Source organism: Tripterygium wilfordii, chromosome 7 (assembly GCF_013401445.1).
Source record: "Tripterygium wilfordii isolate XIE 37 chromosome 7, ASM1340144v1, whole genome shotgun sequence".
NCBI classification, from domain to species: domain Eukaryota; kingdom Viridiplantae; phylum Streptophyta; class Magnoliopsida; order Celastrales; family Celastraceae; genus Tripterygium; species Tripterygium wilfordii.
In genome coordinates this window covers 2,360,528-2,385,578 of record NC_052238.1, presented here as the reverse complement: position 1 = coordinate 2,385,578, position 25,051 = coordinate 2,360,528, and the positions used below count along the sequence as shown (strand labels likewise).

Genomic DNA, 25,051 nt, shown 5'->3' with positions numbered 1-25,051 from the left:
TCCTTTTTCTTGAATTGTTTTATGTAGCGTTGTTTTTAATGTTTGGAATCAAATTATACATGTTTTTGGATTAGAAAAAATAAGCTTACTGGCATTGAATCAGGTGTTAGAACTGAGAAGTCCAACTTCAGAGATGCTAGGATGTATCAAAAATTATGTTTTGCTTTTGTTTATTTAATACGATACATTTCCAAGCTTTTTACAGTTTCATTTGAGACTAAAATTCTCGATTTTGTGGGCTTTCCAGGTGAAATTTCTTTGAAACCTAAAGATCAATGAAAATGACGATCATTACCTATGACTTAGATTTAGGCTTCATCTTGGATTCCAAGTTCATCTTCTAATTTCTTTTATTTATTAGGGGTTTATCTTTATTCTTATTTTAGGTAGTGGCATATAAGACACTCTCTCAATCCTCATAGGGGACTTTGTTGGGAGAGGCGATAGGGGTTTAACTCTTCCATATACAATGTTTTAGGTTGATTTTAGAGAATATTGGAGAGCAATATTTATAAAGGATTTATGGAGAGCCATATGCCAGTAAAGGAGATGATGATGTTGACCGAGCTTTACTTCCAGAGCAAGCTCCTTTTTTACAAAGATCTGGTAATTTGGTTGAATTATTCTTATGAATGAAAAATACAAAAAATGGATAATAAACATCATCATTTCTATATCAAATGCATGTCTGTGTTGTCATACCATTCGATCTTTCCTTCAATCTATTCATTTGGGCACTTTATATGAGAGTAATATTTGTAATGTTGACCGAATGTGTTTGAAATGAAATTGGCATTCATTGAATGCTCATTACAAGCGAGTCGGTAATGACGATGAATATTACGCGTCAAACCAAACTATAAATTGGTAGTAAACAATGGTAAGAACCATTCCATTATATGGTTAACTATAGATTGGTAGTAAACAGTGGTAAGAATCATTTCATTATATGGTTAAAATTGTAGTATGTTACTATAACTCAATGATAAAATTCCCCTTAATGTTATAAGAATCGTCACCTCAAGTCTTATAAATAATTATTAAAAATCAAATTGAAACTCAAATAATGACTTTTTCCATATCACTGCAAATAAAACATGAGCAAATAAATTGAAAAAATATAACAGCTAAAAATCTAACAAGTAAAATAATATATATATATATATATCCGCGCATTGCGCGGGATCCGACTAGTGTCTTTTAAATAAGGATAATGCTTGATATCCTCCAAAAATACCCTCAAAAAATCCTCATGTAATGTGAAGTGTTGGAAGTGAAGTAAACCCTACATATATATTTTTAATCAATGATTATTTTAATTCCACATAGATTTAAGAGACTTTTGAAAGTCAAATTTTGAGAACCTCTAACATTGTCCTTCAAACCAACAGACTCAGACATTACGGAAAAAAAATACTGATGAGCTCAGTAAATAAAGTTGGGCTCATTCTCAAAAGCCCAACAATGCCCCCCATATGTTACTACTGCTGTTTACCAGCCGACTACCTAACAGACGCCAGCCCAACAAAAACCCAAGCCAGCCAACGTACACTGACAAAACCCAGAACTGACTCAACCTCCTAGCCCATGCCTTTCGGGCCCATCGCGTCTATTTCCAAAAAAAGAGAGGGCATACGGCATACCATGTTCATTCATTGCTAACAAATGACATTGACACCTGTATTTCTAAAACTCTCAGTTTCTGCCTATGTGGACTCTTCCCCTTTCTTATCTATATTTCTCTCCACTCACAATTTTTTCAAAAAAACATCACCAGAGTCTATTAAAAAAAAGAGTAAAAACAAGCAAAAGAAAAACGTAAAAACAAGCAAAAGAAAAAAAATGTAAAAGCAAGCTCACGTCGTTCATGCTTCTTCCTCTTCTCCTTCCTCGAATTGTTTCGAAAAACGGAGACCCAGAATATAAAGTATTACGAAAAATAGGGATCATGGTGTAATTTCTCAATCTAAGTCGCTCCTCAGTTTCGTGTTTTGCGTGTTGCTGATTTGCAATGTTTGAGGGAAGCTCAGTGCAACGTTTGAGGGAAGCTCAGGGGAATTTGTAAGGTTTGATCTCTAATTTCTCTCATCTCTCATGGGAATTTGTAAGGTTCTAATTCTCCAACCCTTCTTTTCAATGTCTTTCCTTTGTGGTTTTGGTCATGAGATCTGAGTTGTTGGATGACGAGTGTACGACTCTGTATTGAAGAATTTTGTTGGTGATCCCTTTATTAAATTGGATTTTTTGGGCTTCCGGTAGCGTGATTTTGAATAAGCTTATGCGATTTCGTTCACTTCAATCACTTTCCGTTCTATAGCATCAATCTTTGGAGCAGTATACATATTCTCATTCGTCTTTTACGGCCAACAAACCCAGCTCCCTTGACTGGATGGAGACAATTCCTGTAGCTGGTAAAACTCTTCCTACTTTGTCTGGATCTTTTTTTGTGCTAATCATCTCAAAATTCTTTTACCAAACGAAGAGAATTTGGGGTTTAGGGATTTTTAAAAAACGATGAATTAGTGTTTACTTCTCTATTTGAGATGAATTATTTGCATATTTATTCTAAATATGCTTTTGACAAATTCCCTGCTTATAAGCTATTAAGTCCTGCCAGGTTGGGGATCTTCCATGATTAGCGCATGGAATAAAGTTTTAGCTCCAACATACCTCAAGATGACATAGTTGATCTAATATTCATATTTGCAACTTTGTTACAGTGAGGCACAAAAAGCCAGGGTAATGGATCAAATAGAGGTAAGCTATCGGTTGATGATTTTCTTTATCTAATCCTCAAGGTACTTTTAATGGAAAGTTTTTTTGGTTGTCACAATACAAGATGTTTGACCAGATGAATTAGTGCTTACTTCTCTATTTGAGATGAATTATTTGCTTAAATTCTGTGTATGACATTACTGTTTGAGGTTTGTTACAATTTAGGGTCTTTGTGCCTTCTCTCTCAATGTTCATCTATTCCTGATTTAACATTTCCTGTTTATGGGTTTTGACTCAATTTTTTTTGGCTCCTCTTTTATAATGTTCCAGAAGATTCATCAGGATATGGAGGAGCTTCCATGCACTGGAAACACTGTTTTAGTCTTCTGATACTCTATTATCCTAATTGAAATTCAGGTACAAAATCAATCTACCCAAATAGCCAATTACTGATGGCTCATTCATTACTTTCCATTTACACTATATTGTTCTCCTGCTTCATAAATTAATGGTGCAACATGAGTTTTATCTTGCTTTGTGGACTTATATTTGTGTTAACGAGTGAGCTAATACTACTCCTGTCTAGGTTTTGCAGCAGTGGAAAATGAAGGTTTGGTGATAGAGGGACTTTTACTATATGAAGTGGTATAGGCCCTGTTGTTATAAATGGGGGTATCTTCTGGATGTAATCGACTTGGTGTCCAGTAGAAGATTTATAATTGGTAAGCGCCTCTTTGGCGCCCTTTCTAATAAAGTTTACCATTCAAAAGGTGGGAAATATTTTATGTTTATTGGCTTCATTAGTGTTAGTTAAATGGTTGTTCTGAACTTCATCGTTCTGTGGTGCCCAATAATTTATAACCACTATTGACAACCAATTAATGATTGAACAGAGCCAATGCACTAGAAGATGAATTCTTTTATTATCTTAGTTTTGTATTTGGGTTTTTGTGATCTTTACACCAATCTAGAGTTTAACTCATTTTTTACTTGCAGAGACCAAAAAGGGTTAAGATTGATGCAAATGAAATTAATGGGGCAAGATTTACGGTGAATTTTTCGGGCCTTCATGCACGTGTCTTTCATCATGAATTTGACCATTTACAGGTACTTTCTCCAACATAAATGTGGTCTTTTTTTTTGCTGCTTTGACGACAGGGGATCTAACTATTAGTATGTTTATGGATGGATTTTATATAGCTTGAAAGTTGGGTTCCTGGGAGCAAAGTTGGTTTCTTTTTGAAAGAAAAATAACCCCTGTATTATGCCTTGCATTATTGGAGTGCCTAGAATAGGAAATTTACAAGGAATATGTTATATTAAGATCTTATGAATTTGAATTTTGGTATGGTTTTGTAAAATAAGGGTGCAAGATCAATAATTTTCACTGGTGTGTGGACGTTTCCTACAACTTCATATGTTTGATTTTCCAACCTACTTTCAGATGCATATCCTCTAGAAATAAGCCAACAATGGCGGGTCACTTCTTTTTCTCTGTGCAATCCTACGTAGTCCCTTGAACATTAACAGCTTGACCCTTTCTGCACTATTGGTTATGCATAAGTCTATCCCTATCAGAAAAATATTTTGGTTCTTGCTTATCCAATAGAGCAATGTATAGTTGTCTTTTGTCTAATGCTGAAAAATGTTTAAAATAGGTAGGTTGCATTTTATAGGTTACATTTACGATGTATTCACAAGTCGAGGTTTCCTCTTATCTGTATCTATAACAATAAATGTCGAGGAGCACCCACCCTAAGAGGTTTGTATCCCATTTTTGTTGAACTACCAAAAGAAAATTTATAATTGTGAATGTTAAGATGGAAAAAAACTGGTAAACTAAGAGATTTTCTATAACATGGGCTTATAATTGTAAAGCAATTTGAGCTTGCCATGTTTGTTTATGTTTAAAGTCTATTGCTTTTGATTTTTTTTTTCAATTTATTCTTAATTTCTGTGTCCTCAACACCATTTAAACCCAAGAGCTATTTATATTTTGCAATCCTTTCATTACAGGCATTGGATTGTTCAAGATAGGCCTGAAGTTGTTGCTTAATTTCTGACCTTAGGATGCAGGATGTCTCTCTTTTAACGTTTTGCTGAAGTTATGGGTTGAATTTAGTTCTCATTATCTCAGGTGGGACAGAGGTGCATGAGGTGTGGCAATCTTTTGGTTTTGGCTCTATTCTTGAGAAAATAGCTACAATGAAAGCAAGTTTGTGGGATTTTACATTCTATATGCTACATTGTTACCATTTTTATTCACTCCATTGTTTGCCATTTGCAATTTCTTAAATGTTTTGATACGAATGGTTGGTCACATGCACTTTCCTCTCGGTGGAATATTTATAATATTGGTGAGTATGGTAGGCGAATGGTAATCCTTTTTCTTGAATTGTTTTATGTAGCGTTGTTTTTAATGTTTGGAATCAAATTATACATGTTTTTGGATTAGAAAAAATAAGCTTACTGGCATTGAATCAGGTGTTAGAACTGAGAAGTCCAACTTCAGAGATGCTAGGATGTATCAAAAATTATGTTTTGCTTTTGTTTATTTAATACGATACATTTCCAAGCTTTTTACAGTTTCATTTGAGACTAAAATTCTCGATTTTGTGGGCTTTCCAGGTGAAATTTCTTTGAAACCTAAAGATCAATGAAAATGACGATCATTACCTATGACTTAGATTTAGGCTTCATCTTGGATTCCAAGTTCATCTTCTAATTTCTTTTATTTATTAGGGGTTTATCTTTATTCTTATTTTAGGTAGTGGCATATAAGACACTCTCTCAATCCTCATAGGGGACTTTGTTGGGAGAGGCGATAGGGGTTTAACTCTTCCATATACAATGTTTTAGGTTGATTTTAGAGAATATTGGAGAGCAATATTTATAAAGGATTTATGGAGAGCCATATGCCAGTAAAGGAGATGATGATGTTGACCGAGCTTTACTTCCAGAGCAAGCTCCTTTTTTACAAAGATCTGGTAATTTGGTTGAATTATTCTTATGAATGAAAAATACAAAAAATGGATAATAAACATCATCATTTCTATATCAAATGCATGTCTGTGTTGTCATACCATTCGATCTTTCCTTCAATCTATTCATTTGGGCACTTTATATGAGAGTAATATTTGTAATGTTGACCGAATGTGTTTGAAATGAAATTGGCATTCATTGAATGCTCATTACAAGCGAGTCGGTAATGACGATGAATATTACGCGTCAAACCAAACTATAAATTGGTAGTAAACAATGGTAAGAACCATTCCATTATATGGTTAACTATAGATTGGTAGTAAACAGTGGTAAGAATCATTTCATTATATGGTTAAAATTGTAGTATGTTACTATAACTCAATGATAAAATTCCCCTTAATGTTATAAGAATCGTCACCTCAAGTCTTATAAATAATTATTAAAAATCAAATTGAAACTCAAATAATGACTTTTTCCATATCACTGCAAATAAAACATGAGCAAATAAATTGAAAAAATATAACAGCTAAAAATCTAACAAGTAAAATAATATATATATATATATATCCGCGCATTGCGCGGGATCCGACTAGTGTCTTTTAAATAAGGATAATGCTTGATATCCTCCAAAAATACCCTCAAAAAATCCTCATGTAATGTGAAGTGTTGGAAGTGAAGTAAACCCTACATATATATTTTTAATCAATGATTATTTTAATTCCACATAGATTTAAGAGACTTTTGAAAGTCAAATTTTGAGAACCTCTAACATTGTCCTTCAAACCAACAGACTCAGACATTACGGAAAAAAAATACTGATGAGCTCAGTAAATAAAGTTGGGCTCATTCTCAAAAGCCCAACAATGCCCCCCATATGTTACTACTGCTGTTTACCAGCCGACTACCTAACAGACGCCAGCCCAACAAAAACCCAAGCCAGCCAACGTACACTGACAAAACCCAGAACTGACTCAACCTCCTAGCCCATGCCTTTCGGGCCCATCGCGTCTATTTCCAAAAAAAGAGAGGGCATACGGCATACCATGTTCATTCATTGCTAACAAATGACATTGACACCTGTATTTCTAAAACTCTCAGTTTCTGCCTATGTGGACTCTTCCCCTTTCTTATCTATATTTCTCTCCACTCACAATTTTTTCAAAAAAACATCACCAGAGTCTATTAAAAAAAAGAGTAAAAACAAGCAAAAGAAAAACGTAAAAACAAGCAAAAGAAAAAAAATGTAAAAGCAAGCTCACGTCGTTCATGCTTCTTCCTCTTCTCCTTCCTCGAATTGTTTCGAAAAACGGAGACCCAGAATATAAAGTATTACGAAAAATAGGGATCATGGTGTAATTTCTCAATCTAAGTCGCTCCTCAGTTTCGTGTTTTGCGTGTTGCTGATTTGCAATGTTTGAGGGAAGCTCAGTGCAACGTTTGAGGGAAGCTCAGGGGAATTTGTAAGGTTTGATCTCTAATTTCTCTCATCTCTCATGGGAATTTGTAAGGTTCTAATTCTCCAACCCTTCTTTTCAATGTCTTTCCTTTGTGGTTTTGGTCATGAGATCTGAGTTGTTGGATGACGAGTGTACGACTCTGTATTGAAGAATTTTGTTGGTGATCCCTTTATTAAATTGGATTTTTTGGGCTTCCGGTAGCGTGATTTTGAATAAGCTTATGCGATTTCGTTCACTTCAATCACTTTCCGTTCTATAGCATCAATCTTTGGAGCAGTATACATATTCTCATTCGTCTTTTACGGCCAACAAACCCAGCTCCCTTGACTGGATGGAGACAATTCCTGTAGCTGGTAAAACTCTTCCTACTTTGTCTGGATCTTTTTTTGTGCTAATCATCTCAAAATTCTTTTACCAAACGAAGAGAATTTGGGGTTTAGGGATTTTTAAAAAACGATGAATTAGTGTTTACTTCTCTATTTGAGATGAATTATTTGCATATTTATTCTAAATATGCTTTTGACAAATTCCCTGCTTATAAGCTATTAAGTCCTGCCAGGTTGGGGATCTTCCATGATTAGCGCATGGAATAAAGTTTTAGCTCCAACATACCTCAAGATGACATAGTTGATCTAATATTCATATTTGCAACTTTGTTACAGTGAGGCACAAAAAGCCAGGGTAATGGATCAAATAGAGGTAAGCTATCGGTTGATGATTTTCTTTATCTAATCCTCAAGGTACTTTTAATGGAAAGTTTTTTTGGTTGTCACAATACAAGATGTTTGACCAGATGAATTAGTGCTTACTTCTCTATTTGAGATGAATTATTTGCTTAAATTCTGTGTATGACATTACTGTTTGAGGTTTGTTACAATTTAGGGTCTTTGTGCCTTCTCTCTCAATGTTCATCTATTCCTGATTTAACATTTCCTGTTTATGGGTTTTGACTCAATTTTTTTTGGCTCCTCTTTTATAATGTTCCAGAAGATTCATCAGGATATGGAGGAGCTTCCATGCACTGGAAACACTGTTTTAGTCTTCTGATACTCTATTATCCTAATTGAAATTCAGGTACAAAATCAATCTACCCAAATAGCCAATTACTGATGGCTCATTCATTACTTTCCATTTACACTATATTGTTCTCCTGCTTCATAAATTAATGGTGCAACATGAGTTTTATCTTGCTTTGTGGACTTATATTTGTGTTAACGAGTGAGCTAATACTACTCCTGTCTAGGTTTTGCAGCAGTGGAAAATGAAGGTTTGGTGATAGAGGGACTTTTACTATATGAAGTGGTATAGGCCCTGTTGTTATAAATGGGGGTATCTTCTGGATGTAATCGACTTGGTGTCCAGTAGAAGATTTATAATTGGTAAGCGCCTCTTTGGCGCCCTTTCTAATAAAGTTTACCATTCAAAAGGTGGGAAATATTTTATGTTTATTGGCTTCATTAGTGTTAGTTAAATGGTTGTTCTGAACTTCATCGTTCTGTGGTGCCCAATAATTTATAACCACTATTGACAACCAATTAATGATTGAACAGAGCCAATGCACTAGAAGATGAATTCTTTTATTATCTTAGTTTTGTATTTGGGTTTTTGTGATCTTTACACCAATCTAGAGTTTAACTCATTTTTTACTTGCAGAGACCAAAAAGGGTTAAGATTGATGCAAATGAAATTAATGGGGCAAGATTTACGGTGAATTTTTCGGGCCTTCATGCACGTGTCTTTCATCATGAATTTGACCATTTACAGGTACTTTCTCCAACATAAATGTGGTCTTTTTTTTTGCTGCTTTGACGACAGGGGATCTAACTATTAGTATGTTTATGGATGGATTTTATATAGCTTGAAAGTTGGGTTCCTGGGAGCAAAGTTGGTTTCTTTTTGAAAGAAAAATAACCCCTGTATTATGCCTTGCATTATTGGAGTGCCTAGAATAGGAAATTTACAAGGAATATGTTATATTAAGATCTTATGAATTTGAATTTTGGTATGGTTTTGTAAAATAAGGGTGCAAGATCAATAATTTTCACTGGTGTGTGGACGTTTCCTACAACTTCATATGTTTGATTTTCCAACCTACTTTCAGATGCATATCCTCTAGAAATAAGCCAACAATGGCGGGTCACTTCTTTTTCTCTGTGCAATCCTACGTAGTCCCTTGAACATTAACAGCTTGACCCTTTCTGCACTATTGGTTATGCATAAGTCTATCCCTATCAGAAAAATATTTTGGTTCTTGCTTATCCAATAGAGCAATGTATAGTTGTCTTTTGTCTAATGCTGAAAAATGTTTAAAATAGGTAGGTTGCATTTTATAGGTTACATTTACGATGTATTCACAAGTCGAGGTTTCCTCTTATCTGTATCTATAACAATAAATGTCGAGGAGCACCCACCCTAAGAGGTTTGTATCCCATTTTTGTTGAACTACCAAAAGAAAATTTATAATTGTGAATGTTAAGATGGAAAAAAACTGGTAAACTAAGAGATTTTCTATAACATGGGCTTATAATTGTAAAGCAATTTGAGCTTGCCATGTTTGTTTATGTTTAAAGTCTATTGCTTTTGATTTTTTTTTTCAATTTATTCTTAATTTCTGTGTCCTCAACACCATTTAAACCCAAGAGCTATTTATATTTTGCAATCCTTTCATTACAGGCATTGGATTGTTCAAGATAGGCCTGAAGTTGTTGCTTAATTTCTGACCTTAGGATGCAGGATGTCTCTCTTTTAACGTTTTGCTGAAGTTATGGGTTGAATTTAGTTCTCATTATCTCAGGTGGGACAGAGGTGCATGAGGTGTGGCAATCTTTTGGTTTTGGCTCTATTCTTGAGAAAATAGCTACAATGAAAGCAAGTTTGTGGGATTTTACATTCTATATGCTACATTGTTACCATTTTTATTCACTCCATTGTTTGCCATTTGCAATTTCTTAAATGTTTTGATACGAATGGTTGGTCACATGCACTTTCCTCTCGGTGGAATATTTATAATATTGGTGAGTATGGTAGGCGAATGGTAATCCTTTTTCTTGAATTGTTTTATGTAGCGTTGTTTTTAATGTTTGGAATCAAATTATACATGTTTTTGGATTAGAAAAAATAAGCTTACTGGCATTGAATCAGGTGTTAGAACTGAGAAGTCCAACTTCAGAGATGCTAGGATGTATCAAAAATTATGTTTTGCTTTTGTTTATTTAATACGATACATTTCCAAGCTTTTTACAGTTTCATTTGAGACTAAAATTCTCGATTTTGTGGGCTTTCCAGGTGAAATTTCTTTGAAACCTAAAGATCAATGAAAATGACGATCATTACCTATGACTTAGATTTAGGCTTCATCTTGGATTCCAAGTTCATCTTCTAATTTCTTTTATTTATTAGGGGTTTATCTTTATTCTTATTTTAGGTAGTGGCATATAAGACACTCTCTCAATCCTCATAGGGGACTTTGTTGGGAGAGGCGATAGGGGTTTAACTCTTCCATATACAATGTTTTAGGTTGATTTTAGAGAATATTGGAGAGCAATATTTATAAAGGATTTATGGAGAGCCATATGCCAGTAAAGGAGATGATGATGTTGACCGAGCTTTACTTCCAGAGCAAGCTCCTTTTTTACAAAGATCTGGTAATTTGGTTGAATTATTCTTATGAATGAAAAATACAAAAAATGGATAATAAACATCATCATTTCTATATCAAATGCATGTCTGTGTTGTCATACCATTCGATCTTTCCTTCAATCTATTCATTTGGGCACTTTATATGAGAGTAATATTTGTAATGTTGACCGAATGTGTTTGAAATGAAATTGGCATTCATTGAATGCTCATTACAAGCGAGTCGGTAATGACGATGAATATTACGCGTCAAACCAAACTATAAATTGGTAGTAAACAATGGTAAGAACCATTCCATTATATGGTTAACTATAGATTGGTAGTAAACAGTGGTAAGAATCATTTCATTATATGGTTAAAATTGTAGTATGTTACTATAACTCAATGATAAAATTCCCCTTAATGTTATAAGAATCGTCACCTCAAGTCTTATAAATAATTATTAAAAATCAAATTGAAACTCAAATAATGACTTTTTCCATATCACTGCAAATAAAACATGAGCAAATAAATTGAAAAAATATAACAGCTAAAAATCTAACAAGTAAAATAATATATATATATATATATCCGCGCATTGCGCGGGATCCGACTAGTGTCTTTTAAATAAGGATAATGCTTGATATCCTCCAAAAATACCCTCAAAAAATCCTCATGTAATGTGAAGTGTTGGAAGTGAAGTAAACCCTACATATATATTTTTAATCAATGATTATTTTAATTCCACATAGATTTAAGAGACTTTTGAAAGTCAAATTTTGAGAACCTCTAACATTGTCCTTCAAACCAACAGACTCAGACATTACGGAAAAAAAATACTGATGAGCTCAGTAAATAAAGTTGGGCTCATTCTCAAAAGCCCAACAATGCCCCCCATATGTTACTACTGCTGTTTACCAGCCGACTACCTAACAGACGCCAGCCCAACAAAAACCCAAGCCAGCCAACGTACACTGACAAAACCCAGAACTGACTCAACCTCCTAGCCCATGCCTTTCGGGCCCATCGCGTCTATTTCCAAAAAAAGAGAGGGCATACGGCATACCATGTTCATTCATTGCTAACAAATGACATTGCACCTGTGATTCCGCAAGTTTCAAAATCCAAAAATCTGATCCGCTTCAATTCCTAGAGGAACATGGATCGTACTGTAATTCAGCTTTGAGAGAGGCGTCCACAATTGCCTGTATATCCTTCTTGCTCCTTACCACACACCGTTTCTTGGTTTCAGAATCAAGTTTATCCAGGTCGGTTGAGATTCCCACGTAGCCATATAAAACACTTTGAACCTTCTTTGCTTTCAAACTTGGAGTTTGACCACTACTGCTGGTGTTGCAGCAACTATGACCACCACGCTGGAACTCAACCCTTCCACGCTTATTATCAGCAAAGAATTTGTGAACCATCTCTGCTTCTCGCAACCCAGAAAATGTACCGTGGAAACACACCACCATGATACTCTGATTTGCAACTCTCCCACGACACACCTTTGTCATCCCCTTCCCAAATCCCATACCTGTAATAGAAAATGTCATAAAGAGTGAGGAAAACAAGTGCCTGAGAAACAATTAATCACTCAGATGAGAACCATTCAGACAACACAACCAGCAAAGCGTCAACCCGAGCATTTGGAACCGGCTAGCAAAAGCAAGTAATTCATAAAGGTTGGAAGTGAACAAGTCAGATTTTGAAGAAGACTTCAATGTGAAAACTTCTAAATGTAAAGTGCACTCGGGATGCAAAGAAATCCTGACACGCTTCCGCTTCCTCTTCCATGTACTTGGTATAATTAATTATTGTATCACCATGATAAAAGGCGTAAACATCAAGAATATTGTAATGGCAACAAAAAATGGCCTAGATGGGGAATGGAGATGGAATTATGTCCACGCAAAAGTTACAAGAACAATGTGCAAAATATCAAACTGTAAAAGAGTTGTATCACAAAATATCAGCAAATTTTTTGGGAAAAAAAAGAAGGGAAAAGAACATTAATTGAAAACAGAAAATCAAAGAGAGAAAAGCAAGAAGCTATAGAAGGGAGAGAGGATGAGAATCCCATTACAATCATCAGCAAACAAACATTTTGAAAATATTTAAGCAAGTGGGATTGAGCATCAGATGAAAAGGTAACCCACCTCTGAGAATACTTAAAATGATGTGTTCATCTGGATTATTGTTTGCTATGGAGTTGTTGTGGATTACAACAACTGGAGGCCAAATGATGAGATCTTCTTTCAGCAATATGGCTTCAGAATCAGACAACACCTGCCGAACCCAAGGACCTTCCTGAACCACCGCACTTTTCCATCCCATCAGCAAACAAAGCGCTTTATGAAAACCCAAGTGCTCAGCTCTTGAGCCAACCTTACGAGTCATGAAAGCATGTGTAGCCAAGCTTAATGTGTCCACAAATTCTTTAGAATCACTGATAAAACACGAGGATAGATCAAGAAGTCATCAAGAAACTACAGAGCAATTTACATTTTAAAACCACAACCTAACCTAAAAGGCTAAAACTGATAGAGAGAATGAACGAGGCGACAACTTGATCACCATGTCAAAACATTAATAAACAGCAAGAATATACCCTACATGCACAAATTTTAACTCATGTGCTTTTAATATTTCCCTAGTAGTTGGCAAAAGAAACTTTGGGAATTCAAAAAAATAATAGTAAATCATCTTTCTCATCGTGCTCAAAAAGAAGGGGACCTTCTTCGGTACCTAATAAAAGACTTCTTATACAAAAACTATCACCAAAGAAAACACATCCAATTGTTCTATCCCATCCAGAGTAGAAAGCAAGCGAATGAAAATAAAGGCTTTTTTCCACTGGGTTACTATAGCCTATTGACAATTAATAAAAGGTATTATTGGTCTGAACCTTCACAACTTAATCAAGTCTTTATCAAAAATGAATTTCCTCAAGCTTGGTATCTCCTCTGCCCTTGGCACATTCAATACACTGTCAATACACTATTGACAATTAATAAAAGGTATTATTGGTCTGAACCTTCACAACTTAATCGAATCTTTTATTGAAAATGAATTTCCTTAAGCTTGGTATCTCCTCTAACCTTGGCACATTCAATACACTGTTAACCATTATGCCCATGTGGGCTACTGACCAAAGCAACATCATATGGCTGCTGTTTCGACAGCCACAATAGCATTTGTTAAGAGAGAGTAACTACTTTCCCACCTCTACACTTCTCAGTAGTAAAATTATAATCACTTGTGTTTTGTAAGTAATCTTTATCTGAAAAGAACATAACTATGATATTTCAATCATCACTCCTCTTTAAACCAAAGTAGCCGTAACCACGACAACATGAAACAATACTAAACCATGTCGCAAGAACACTATAGTTTGGGAAATACCAACTACTTAAATGTGTAATGTCACTTAGTTCCTGAAGCACTCTCATTGCATGAGTTATCTACAACCTCCAACTCTATCTTGATGGAGTGAACTTCAGGATTCTCAGGTTTAGGAAGATTCCTAAGAGACCAAATGCAGGCAGCAAGGTCCAGAGCCCTATCCTTCTAAACCCACAAATCAATGAGAGATTTTTATCCTAAGGCCTCACTCTATGGCAGAAGAAAATGTAGAATTTAAGTTCAATCAGCAAGTATTTGAAAACAAAAGTTGCTCCATGTTCGAAATACAGCCGTCTAAATGACAAACCTGGCACATATGCTGCATCTTAAAGTACCAGTTCCCCTTCGCTCCATGAATTTTGCTCGTTGTGAGGAATCCTGATTCAAAACTTTGACAGACTTTAAAAAACATTCATTCACCAGCTGCCTGAACTCCTCGGACTCTTCAGATGGCTCAGTCTTTGCAAATTTCACCTTAACTTTTGTGGAGTCATTGAAACCTTTAATAGGTGAAGTCTTTAGGTCTCCTCCAAGATGATTCTTATGTTTTTCCTGAAGAGGCCAAGGATTTGTTTCGTGAGTAATTCCAGCAGGCCCCAAACGCTTCTTTATATCTTTACTGGAGGTTTGACAGGTCTGTTTGGATGCACCACGCGCATCTTTACATTTGTATTTTGAAAGTTTGATATGTTTGCGCCAATGCCCAAGCATTTCTCCTGTCAAATCTGAAGATAGTGATAACTCTGCAGAGTTATAGATTCCACGAGTCACCATTTCATAATCATGTGTGCTTCCTTCAATCCCAAAATGGGAACAACTAACTCCTGAGTTGTTTGATATTGGTACTTGTTCAAAAGATCCATCGCCCCAGTGTTCATCTCCATCAACTAAGTCGCTGATCTCGTAAGCTACATTCCAATCAGGAGATGATTTACGCCTCATAATAGGCTTCAAATCAATAATGTGTTGAGGGCTAACTATATTCTTATACAAAATTTCCCCATGCTCTGGCTCTTGTAACCTCATCAATCCCTCTTCACAAGAACCGCCTCCATAACCATTATCTCCTATGCAAATCCTATCATCCATGTTTGTCTTATATTGAATTTCACGATGCGCTAGCCCTTGTAACCTCATCAATCCATCTTCATAAGACCCGTAAGCTACATTGTCTCCATAGCCATGACCTCCTGTATATATCCTACCATCCAAGTCCTCATATTGTTGGTCTTGCTCCATATGAGATGATTGTCTGCTGGCCTCGCGGTAATGTTCAGGTAAGGAACTATGAGGGTCCAGGAGGATCCCTTCTCTCACATTATTATCTCTGATTAATGCGTACCCCGTGGCAGCTGTTGCTTGAGGAGTTGTGGCAATGGGTGGAGTAGCCTTATTCTCCCTCTCAATTCTTTGCTCTTGGAGCATATCAATATCAGCATTTGAATTCCAGTGCAACTGCCTGTAGCGTGCCAATTCCAACCCCTGTTCTCGCAATTCAGAGTCTGTGAAAGGATTGGCATACCCAGTACATGTTAAAGGTTCATCATAAAATCCACTACTAAAATCATCCATTGAACTCCAACCTTTTGTTTCAGAACCGGAGACAACAGCCCTTGAATCAGACATAGGTTCTGGTGTATCCAAATGTAAGCCTGCTCCAACATTGCTTCCCTTTAACGGCGAGGAAAAGCTCTCATCAATGACGCCACCACCATCCCCAACATTCGGAGTTGTTCCCCTGCCTGTTCGTAGAGAAATATATTCCCAGTCCGGACCCAAACCGGATAACCCGTTATCTAGGTTATCGTCTTTATGACGGATACTAGAAGTGTAACCGTCTACCTTAGTGGTATCCATGGACAACAGATTTTCCCACTCGAACTTCATAGAAGTCGATCCACGGCTTGACAATAAGTGGTTGAACTCTGCGAGTTTCTGTAACTGCTCCTTGCTCTCTGTCTTTTCAACTAAACGACGACCCCCATAACGGTCTGGCTTTTTCTGAGACAACCCTGAAGTCCGGAGGGAATACAGAGAACGGACGTTCGTTCCGCAGTCCTCTCTACAACTAGTCGAGCCGAACCGGTCAGACACTTTACGGACAGAATTAGAGGAGTTGAAGCGTCCGCTTCTTTCAAAATTGCGCTCTCGATTGCTTGGACGATACGGATACTGAACTCTGACATCACCACCGTATCGTCTTCGTTCTCGCATTCTTACGAGCTCAGGTGAAAACTGGAGAAGCTTCGGATTCAAGGGACAAAGAAGATTGCGAGGGAAACCATTGATTCAAAAACCTAAAACCCTAGATTAGATGGAGAGTGGCGTCTGCTTGAAAAGGATTGTGCGTGGGTACGGTTGATAAGAACTACTTCTTACTTCTAACTTAAGGAGGAAGTTTCGGGGCATTTGGTATAGAAATCCTTGCTTTATATAGGTTGGGCCTGCCAGTTAAAAAAATCTTATCTGTTGGGCTGGTTAAGATGGACTCTTGTTTATAGGCCCTGAAAGAATAATCGTATATGTTGGGCTGATTAAGATGGGCTCTTGTTTGTGGGCCCTGAGGTTTGCCAAAGCCACCAAAAGCAGAGTCTGCAAATTTGAATAAAAACTGGCTCTTAAATTTGTTGAACACAAAATCAAGGTGGGCCTAACATGTATTCGACATGTGGCCCACAATTATACACCAAATTAATGAAACAATATATAAATAACATGCCCCGACAAAAAGTTGCAGTACGATGAATAGATTTATCAAAATTAAGGTAAATAACCAGGAAAAGTCATGACCCCCCAGAAATCATAACATGCAGTTGCATGTCTATCTTTACAGAGAATTCAAAACAAAGATCGACTAGCCATGCAAAAACATATCCTCTTCTTTGTTTCCAAAGAGAAATCAAGAGAGAGAGAGGGAGGGGTTCTTGGCCTGCCAGTTAGGTACAGATTAAAACAATGAATTGAAAACCAAAATATATTAAAAGGGAAGATTCTAATTAGTTACAAGTCCAAGCTGGAAGAGTAATGACAAGTAATAAAGACAGCAGGTTCCTGCCATTGCCAAGCCTTCCTACTCTGTCTTGCCCTCTAAGATTCTCATTCTTTTTTCTTCTTCTTTTTTTGTGTAGTTGAGCACTAATTGTCCACTCCACAAACAAAACTTATATCCCAAGCACCATTTATTGGAAAAAGAATACTTACCATTACTCTTTAAGACCTTTCAACCAAGTTTATGACTTTTTCAATCATACCCACATGTCTGTATCACAGTAAGGCAGCAGGGTATATAAAAGCATACTGTATACATATATTTATATATATCGAAATTGGTGAACGGTTGAGATTAACAGTAGGTAGTTAGTTGATTCTTGTCTATATACCAACTTAAGAAAATAGCTACCCAACAAATAAAAAAGATGAGGCCCCATATCCAGATTCTTCACCAAGTGAATTTGTGAATTAACAAACAGTATGGGTAACAGGGTAAAGGTGGGAAGAAGATTTGAGTTTTTCTTCTTTTTTTAAATTAAGTTATTTATTATAATTCACTTTAATTAACTACATGATTAAAAAGTGATAGGTGTTTTAGTCATTTTGGCCTAAATATGATCTTTATTTTGTTGTGAAGCAAGCAATGATAGTTTCATACCTTAAAAGGTAGGCCTTCCACTAACCACCAACAACAAAGGAAAGAGAGTCATCATTGTTCCAAAGAAAAATAATCACAAGAGAGAGTTTTGGGTTTCCGTGGAGGGAGAGCAATGGCAACACAGAAACAGATATGGGAGCAGCAGCAGCAATCACAGTTGCAGAAAGTGAAAAACTCGGGCCTTATCAGCGTCAATGGAAGCCCAATACAGGATGACAAGGATGAGGAGATATCAAGATCTGCATTGGCTATGTTCAAATCCAAGGAAGAGGAGATTGAGAGGAAGAAGATAGAGATGAGGGACAAGGTTCAGGCTCGATTAGGCCGTGTCGAAGAAGAAACTAAACGCTTGGCCGAGATTCAAGAAGTAAGTTCATTTGTATATATTGTTATGGATCCTTATCCCATGTTCTGATTAAATTTGAATTGATTCCTCTGCAATAAGAAAAGGAAAAAAAAAAAAAAAAAAACTGTCTTTTTTCTATACCTATTGAGATATTTGCATTTGGGTGGTTTCTTTGAAATGATGCAATCATTTAGGAGCTTGAAGCTCTCATAGATCCAATGAGGAAGGATGTGACAATGGTGCGTAAGAGGATCGATACACTTAATCGGGAGTTAAAGCCTCTAGGACTATGCTGCCAGAAGAAGGTACAGTACTCTTTCTGCTCTTTTCCTTTATGTTTAAGGAAAATTTTGACCCAGATTGTACCAAAAATGGAAGATCAATTTGATTATTTGGGCACAGGAGAAAGAATACAAAGAACTCCTTGAAGCTTACAATGAGAAGAATAAGGAGAAATCTCAACTTATTACCAAATTGATGGAGGTGAGTACCAGTTCTTGTGTACCAATATAGTCCTGTTAAACGTTAGTACAGTGTTGACAAGTTTCATTTTCTCTATATTTGCATGGATTGATCGTCAGCTGGTAAGCGAAAGTGAGAAGTTGAGGATGAAGAAGCTGGAGGAGCTAAGCAAGAATATCGAAATGCTACCCTAAGATGTGCTAATTAACAGATCAACAGTATTTGACCCTTCATTGATTCTATGTGTTGTAATTGATGAACTTGGTTTGTATATTACGTGATTTATTTTTGTTTCTCGGAAAGTTTGTTGATTCAGCAAAGAAAAGAAGAAAATTGTCGGAATTCATTCCTCTGTGTGTGTATTCAAATGTATGATTTATACATTTTTCTTTATGTAGTTGATTTTTGAGAAAGCTTTGTTGTAAATTCACACCCCTATACACACCAACAATATTGTCCGCTTTTAGTCTCACATCTTTCGATCCCTATACACACCAACAATATTGTCCGCCCACACCCCTATACACACCAACAATATTGTCCGCTTTAAGTCTCACATCTTTCGATCCCTATACACACCAACAATATTGTCCGTCTTAAGTCTCACATCTTTCGATGTGGGACAACACTCCCCGCACTTGTAGGCTGGGTTATGTCAGACCCAACAAACAATATTGTCCGCTTTAAACATCTTTCGATGTGGGACAACACTCCCCCGCACTTGTGGGCTGGGTTATGTCAGACCCAACAAACAATATTGTCCGTTTTGGGTTGTCCGGTTCCCATGGATACATCGGGTCCGCACGGCTTTGTTTTTCCTTAGGCCCAAGGAGGTGGGCTAGACCCAACCCACTCAAGCTTAGGAAAAGGCCTTCAATGGTGTTAAGAGTGTGTTTTTAACCTTATAAATAAGACTTTAAGTCCCACATCTTTCGATGTGAGACAACAAGCTTGCGGCTAAAGAACTGATTTTGTCTAATCCTGACAGCAAGAATAAAGCATCACCCTGCTTTTATCTTTACAAAAAATAGGCAAAAGAAAAAGAACTCTTGAAATACTTGACGATTTTACGAATTTCGACTGCTCATTCCATTGCAGATACTAGGAAAGTTACGTACTGAATCACAATTAACACATCATAGATTACTACAGTATTTACAGAACTTGATTTCATCTTTCATGTTAAAGAAATAGTCAACAACCTTTACAGGCTCTTCTTGTCGCACTCTACCAGCGTAGGCATTACACATCATGGAAAAGGCAGTATAATGATTTAATATTTTGATATTTAAGCCTATAGAGATCCTATATTAAGTTTTCTCCTTGGACTCTAACCAGATGAGATGCAAGAATTTCTTTGACTAGGTCATTTGCTGCTTAAAAATGACCGATAAACCTGTCAAAGGCGGCCATTTTCGCCTATTTGACTACTTTATTACATTACACTGAGCTAATCTAGACCTTTGATTATGACATTTGAAATATGTGATTATGAAAAGCATGTAGCAGCCAAGCAGATAAAGACATCAATACGTCTATATTACCTTCGTTTAACTAAGCTCCCTATGAAAAAAAGAAGAAGCTTGTTGCTACTCTCTGAGCTTCTTGCTATTCAAACATGGCTGCTTGGATATGGTTGTAGTCTTAATAAGATAGAGGAAGCCGTTTGATTTTTTTTTCAATGATATGACGAAAACCTTCACAAAATTTCCTTAAATAAGCAGCAGCAGCAGCTTCTCCACAATCATGTCCATCTCTGCATCCCCAATCTCTCTCATCTTCTGGCTAACTTCCTTTGCTTTTTTCCTTACTTCCTTCCCTTCTTCTTCCATGACTACTTGTTTGATCACCCTCGCCATCTCCTCCTTCTGGAAAATCCTTCCGCTCTCTCTTGGAACCTCAATGCCCACACCAAACTTGACCACCAATCTAGCATTCAAAGGTTGGTCTAGCTGCATAGGCATGGCTATGATTGGTACACCAAACATCATTCCCTCCATTGTTGAACTCCAACCACAATGACTCACGAATCCACCGATGCTTGGATGTTCTAATATTTTCAATTGCGGTGCCCAGTTTTCAACTATCAAACCTCTCTCTCCAATTCTCTTTAAAAACCCATCTGGCAAGGCCTCTTCAATGGATCTGCAATCTCTACCTTCACCATGGAATCTGACAACCCATATGAAACTAACTTCGCTGAGTTCTAGCCCCAGAGCTATCTCATTCATTTCTTTCTTGGAGAGAAAATATTCACTTCCAAAGGAGACAAAAACAACTGAACTGGGTTCCTTCTTCTTTAGCCAATTCAATGTCCTCGTATCATCGACTTTGACTTCAGGTTCTTGAACAAGAGCTCCTACAGAAACCATCTCTTTCTTGGTCAAAACAGAACAATAGTCTATATACTTTGCTTCAATCTCTCTTGATGTCTTCACCAATACCATGTTGTTTGATCTTTCTAAGCATTTAAAGTACCTGTAAAACGCCAACCCAACGTTTAATCTGATAACGAGATGAATATATTATCTTTCATATGCTAATGTAACAGTACCTGTCTCCATTTGTGATACCATTTGCAGTATCAAACATGAAGTTAATGAATTTCATGACTTCAGCTTCCGGAAATCGAAACTCCGGAAATGGGAACTCCACCCCTGGATTAATACAGTGATGCATCAGGAAAGAAGTCGTCGCCCCGCCAGTAAGTAAGAACATAACAGCTCTAATATTCAGCTCAATAGCTGCTGCTGGTGCCCATGGTTGCAAGAAATCATAGATTAAAATATCTGGTTCAAGGGTCTTCAATACATCACAAAACACAGGCTTTGACTCATCAAAAGCAGTCTTGAGAGTGGACATAAGATGCGGAGGGAGGTCTTTGGTGGTGTGATAGTGAGGAGGGAGAAGTGAAGAAGGAAGGTGGAGATCTATGAGTTGTATCTTATTCTTGTTGGGGAATGGATTTTCTCTGAGGGGTTTAAGATTGATTGGTGTAGAACAGAAATATATGTGGAAGTTGTATTGTGAGAGCTTCTTTGCTAGCTCAAAGAAAGGTGATATGTGTCCATGAGCCAACCATGGCAACATTAGGACACTTGTTTTCTGCAATTTTGGATCCATGATCTTGAGTTCTGTTTTTTGTTTGTGAAGTTTCAAACTCCAATATAAAACAACTCATGAATAAGTAGCACCTCCCGTGTTAAGACTTGAAATCACCGATTGAGCAAAGCAAGAAAAGTTTTCTTGACCTTGACCTTGACCTTTTCTATGCTAATGTGTATGAAAAAATAATAATAATAAAAAAAAATAGAGTGATCATTTGAGTCTGTGACATATTTTTTATTTAAACCATTGGATTGCAAACCTCGAAATCCATCAAACGCTACTTTGTATTAGTTAAGCATTTGTTTTCGGTCATAATTGGATTGGACAAAGGCATTCTCGGGCTTGAGAGGGAGGAGTGGTCGAGATTTACGAATTGAAAATGATAAACATTTCAGCAAATTGGTTGGGTCAGTTATCTCAATTTTTGAATTAAACAAACAGAATCCAATGGATTCATGGTTTCACGAGTACGTGTAATATCATTTTGTACCAAGACTTTTACGAATGGGTCCACAAAATTGTTTTATCTTGTATATATGTTGACGGTTGACCACGTGATAAAACTTGAAAGACAGATTCATTTCACCTTCTCAGACTTGCGCCAGTGTTGCACACGTGTTATTTCTTTTTCCGTGTCGATCATCCCGTTCACTTCGCGGTTTGAAGCTCCCCGCCTCCCTAACTACCGGTACTATAAACTCTACTCTACTTTTTTCTTCTCTCTTAACAACCCACAGAGCTTCAATTTTCCTACCGTTGGTTCAATTCGAAACGACTCTCAATTCTCACAAAATGGAATTTGAAAACGATTCATCATTGTCCTCATCATGCCAACTCTCTCCAGGCAATCCTGCTCCTGCATTGCTGCAGGCGCCACCAAATACCTCTCTGAAACGCAGGGCAGGAAGGAAGAAGTTCAACGAAACCCGTCATCCGGTATACCGAGGTGTCAGGCGAAGAAATGGAGATAAATGGGTGTGTGAAGTGCGTGAACCGAACAAGAAGTCGAGAATTTGGCTTGGGACATTCCCTTGCCCTGAAATGGCAGCCAGGGCTCATGATGTTGCTGCGCTTGCACTCAGAGGTGAACTTGCGCAGCTTAATTTTCATGATTCTGCTTGGTTGCTTCCCCGACCGGACTCTTCTTCTCCTAGGGATATACAAAAAGCAGCTCTTGAAGCTGCAGAGGCTTTTAGGCCTGCCATGTCCATGTCTTCTACTAACTCTTCTTTAGAGCCTCCTACGTTGTTTAAGGATGAAGAGGAGTTGTTTAATATGCCAGGGTTGCTGGACAGCATGGCAGAGGGCTTGATGGTTACGCCGCTTGGTATGCAAAGAGGGCTTGATTGGGATAGCGTGGATTGCTCTACGGACTTCACTTTGTGGATGGACTAAAGTAATAAGACTATCTATCTCCGTGGCTGGACAGCATAATTACATGCATGCGGCTTTAGGGATTTGTTCATGGTGTCATTCATGGATGGAATATGAGTATAGAAGGAATAAGTTTGCACTAAAGACCAGAGGGTAATCACATTAATTTATAGTTGAACAAACTCCATCTAACTACTATTTTGTTGGGATAACTGAGATATCAACTGTTGAGATGCTTATAATTTTTCGTATTGGTTTTATATATATTGTATCTGTATAAGCGGTGGATAGCCATAACAATTGTTTTAAAGGAAAAAAAAAATATTAATGATGGTGGGCACTTCCTAGCTAAAACAATTGTTCTAAAGGACAAAAAATAAGTTGGTGCTTGAAGTTGAGATATATCCGTATCACAAAGACTCAAAAAACTTGTTCATGCTATAAGTCAAGTACGGGAAAGAATTGTCAATTTCCTCCTCACCCATTGGTAAGTAATTGACTGTTGATGTCTTACTACGGCTGGCAAGTGACAACTCTAGAACTATGGTGTACGTTTAGGAATTAGGATGGTTTACGTCTCACAAATTGATACGCAAATGTGGAAAAAAAAAGAGCGGAAATTAAGGATAAATCTCTCATTGGAAAGTTTTGTTTGAATAAGGACATTCTTAAAAGTCTTATTCCATAAAGTTCATATAGTTTGAATTAATATTCTAAGAATGACAAAAAGTCAAAATATATGGTTTTATTGTCTAAAATACTATTATCTTCATCCTCAAACATGGCACATGTCTCATGCACATGATCCATCTTGGACTTCCGCCTGAAGCTTTGTCTTCGCTACCGGAAGCTTCTTCTTAGCCCCTCGTGACTTATTCGAGAGTTCTATGACATTTTTTATTGATTTTTCAACTAGATTTTTATTATGTTCAAACTAGATCTATTCATACTCATCACAAGATCTTGTTGTTTTCCTTCGATCTGTCATCACATCATTATTTTCAACAGTTTCTGTGATGATTTTCGTGGTTTTTTGGTTCTAATGTGAGATATGCAGACTGCAGGTGATATGTTATCTGTTTCAATTAATTTGATATATGTCATAATGTTATTTGTTTTGTTAAAATGTTATCTGTCCTTAATAAAATGTTATCTATTTGAAGTTCCAAAAGGACCAAAACCGATAACATATCACAACAAATCCAAAACAGATATAATATCTACAGATTCATATCCGATTTCAAATAGAAAAAAAAAAGTTCAAAAAAGCAATAAAACCTCAAAGGTGATGCGTATTGGTCTGTGGAGTTAATTGAAGGTGTTGATGGTCACCGGCATTGACAGTATTGGTCGGATTTAACTCTTTTTCAAATGGTGACCGTGATTTCACGAAGCTTTTTTGGCAACTCAAGTGATTTTCTACTGTTGGTGATGATTGGGTTTTGATTGGGCTGACCTAGAGCTTCATTTTGGTAGTTCGTTTGTCGAAAATAATGGTCGGACGACCAACTTCCGATATGGTGGCGCATGGAAGAAGAAGAAAGAGGGAGGGTATTTTGGTAAATTGTTAGGTTTTGTCCTTTTTTCTAAAGTTTTCTTTTAGATTGTTCTTGTTGAAATACAACTTTTAAGTTTTGTCCTTATGGATAAAAACCTCCAAAAAAAATTGAATCAGCTACGGGCTACCTCTTAAGTGGGCCTAGTGGCCCTTGATGTATTATTGGGCTTTCCTTTTAAGACTTCTGTATTGCCCTAGGGCCCCTAATGTATTATTGGGTTTCACCTTTTAAGACCTCTGTGCTGGGCTTTCGGCCTTTAATAGATATGGGTCGCCCTTAATGTATCATTGGGCTCTTTTGTAAGGCCTCTATAGTGGGCTTTTCGCCCTTCTTCGATACGTAGGTACTTGTTACACGTGGAATTGGGGGTTTGCAAGGT

At 36.8% G+C, this 25,051-nt stretch overlaps 4 protein-coding genes and 2 long non-coding RNA genes across 23 annotated transcripts; 4 read left to right on the top strand and 2 right to left on the bottom strand.

The window, feature by feature from the left end:
* The first annotated feature begins 1,717 nt into the window (after positions 1-1,717).
* On the top strand, positions 1,718-5,096 carry LOC120001231. 9 transcript variants are annotated; one of them, XR_005468799.1, is made up of 7 exons: positions 1,737-2,066; positions 2,318-2,411; positions 2,618-2,757; positions 3,046-3,132; positions 3,302-3,437; positions 3,712-3,822; positions 4,732-5,096. It is a non-coding gene; the product is annotated as an uncharacterized LOC120001231 (long non-coding RNA). The 9 variants fall into 9 exon arrangements; XR_005468797.1 differs by having other exon boundaries at positions 1,793-2,066; positions 2,721-2,757; XR_005468796.1 differs by having other exon boundaries at positions 1,718-2,066; positions 2,318-2,757.
* Positions 5,097-6,813: 1,717 nt separating this feature from the next.
* Positions 6,814-10,192, top strand: LOC120001233. 9 transcript variants are annotated; one of them, XR_005468820.1, is made up of 7 exons: positions 6,833-7,162; positions 7,414-7,507; positions 7,714-7,853; positions 8,142-8,228; positions 8,398-8,533; positions 8,808-8,918; positions 9,828-10,192. It is a non-coding gene; the product is annotated as an uncharacterized LOC120001233 (long non-coding RNA). The 9 variants fall into 9 exon arrangements; XR_005468818.1 differs by having other exon boundaries at positions 6,889-7,162; positions 7,817-7,853; XR_005468817.1 differs by having other exon boundaries at positions 6,814-7,162; positions 7,414-7,853.
* A 1,358-nt stretch (positions 10,193-11,550) lies between these two features.
* On the bottom strand, positions 11,551-16,547 carry LOC120001255. 2 transcript variants are annotated; one of them, XM_038849491.1, is made up of 4 exons: positions 15,758-16,547; positions 14,482-15,676; positions 12,929-13,218; positions 11,551-12,306 (listed from the first exon to the last, which is right to left on the bottom strand). In XM_038849491.1, the coding sequence occupies exons 1-4, from the start codon at positions 16,386-16,388 to the stop codon at positions 11,912-11,914; spliced, it is 2,511 nt and encodes an 836-aa protein (XP_038705419.1). In that variant the 5' UTR covers positions 16,389-16,547; the 3' UTR covers positions 11,551-11,911. The 2 variants fall into 2 exon arrangements, with proteins under 2 accessions (XP_038705419.1, XP_038705418.1); XM_038849490.1 differs by having other exon boundaries at positions 14,482-16,547.
* A 1,292-nt stretch (positions 16,548-17,839) lies between these two features.
* On the top strand, positions 17,840-19,051 carry LOC120001258. Its single transcript, XM_038849495.1, has 4 exons — positions 17,840-18,190; positions 18,364-18,474; positions 18,572-18,652; positions 18,751-19,051. The coding sequence occupies exons 1-4, from the start codon at positions 17,936-17,938 to the stop codon at positions 18,823-18,825; spliced, it is 522 nt and encodes a 173-aa protein (XP_038705423.1). The 5' UTR covers positions 17,840-17,935; the 3' UTR covers positions 18,826-19,051.
* A 677-nt stretch (positions 19,052-19,728) lies between these two features.
* Positions 19,729-21,843, bottom strand: LOC120001256 (flavanone 7-O-glucoside 2''-O-beta-L-rhamnosyltransferase-like). Its single transcript, XM_038849493.1, has 2 exons — positions 21,186-21,843; positions 19,729-21,109 (listed from the first exon to the last, which is right to left on the bottom strand). The coding sequence occupies exons 1-2, from the start codon at positions 21,752-21,754 to the stop codon at positions 20,344-20,346; spliced, it is 1,335 nt and encodes a 444-aa protein (XP_038705421.1). The 5' UTR covers positions 21,755-21,843; the 3' UTR covers positions 19,729-20,343.
* A 611-nt stretch (positions 21,844-22,454) lies between these two features.
* Positions 22,455-23,465, top strand: LOC120001257 (dehydration-responsive element-binding protein 1F-like). Its single transcript, XM_038849494.1, has one exon. The coding sequence runs from the start codon at positions 22,532-22,534 to the stop codon at positions 23,132-23,134; it is 603 nt and encodes a 200-aa protein (XP_038705422.1). The 5' UTR covers positions 22,455-22,531; the 3' UTR covers positions 23,135-23,465.
* The last annotated feature ends 1,586 nt before the right edge of the window (positions 23,466-25,051 follow it).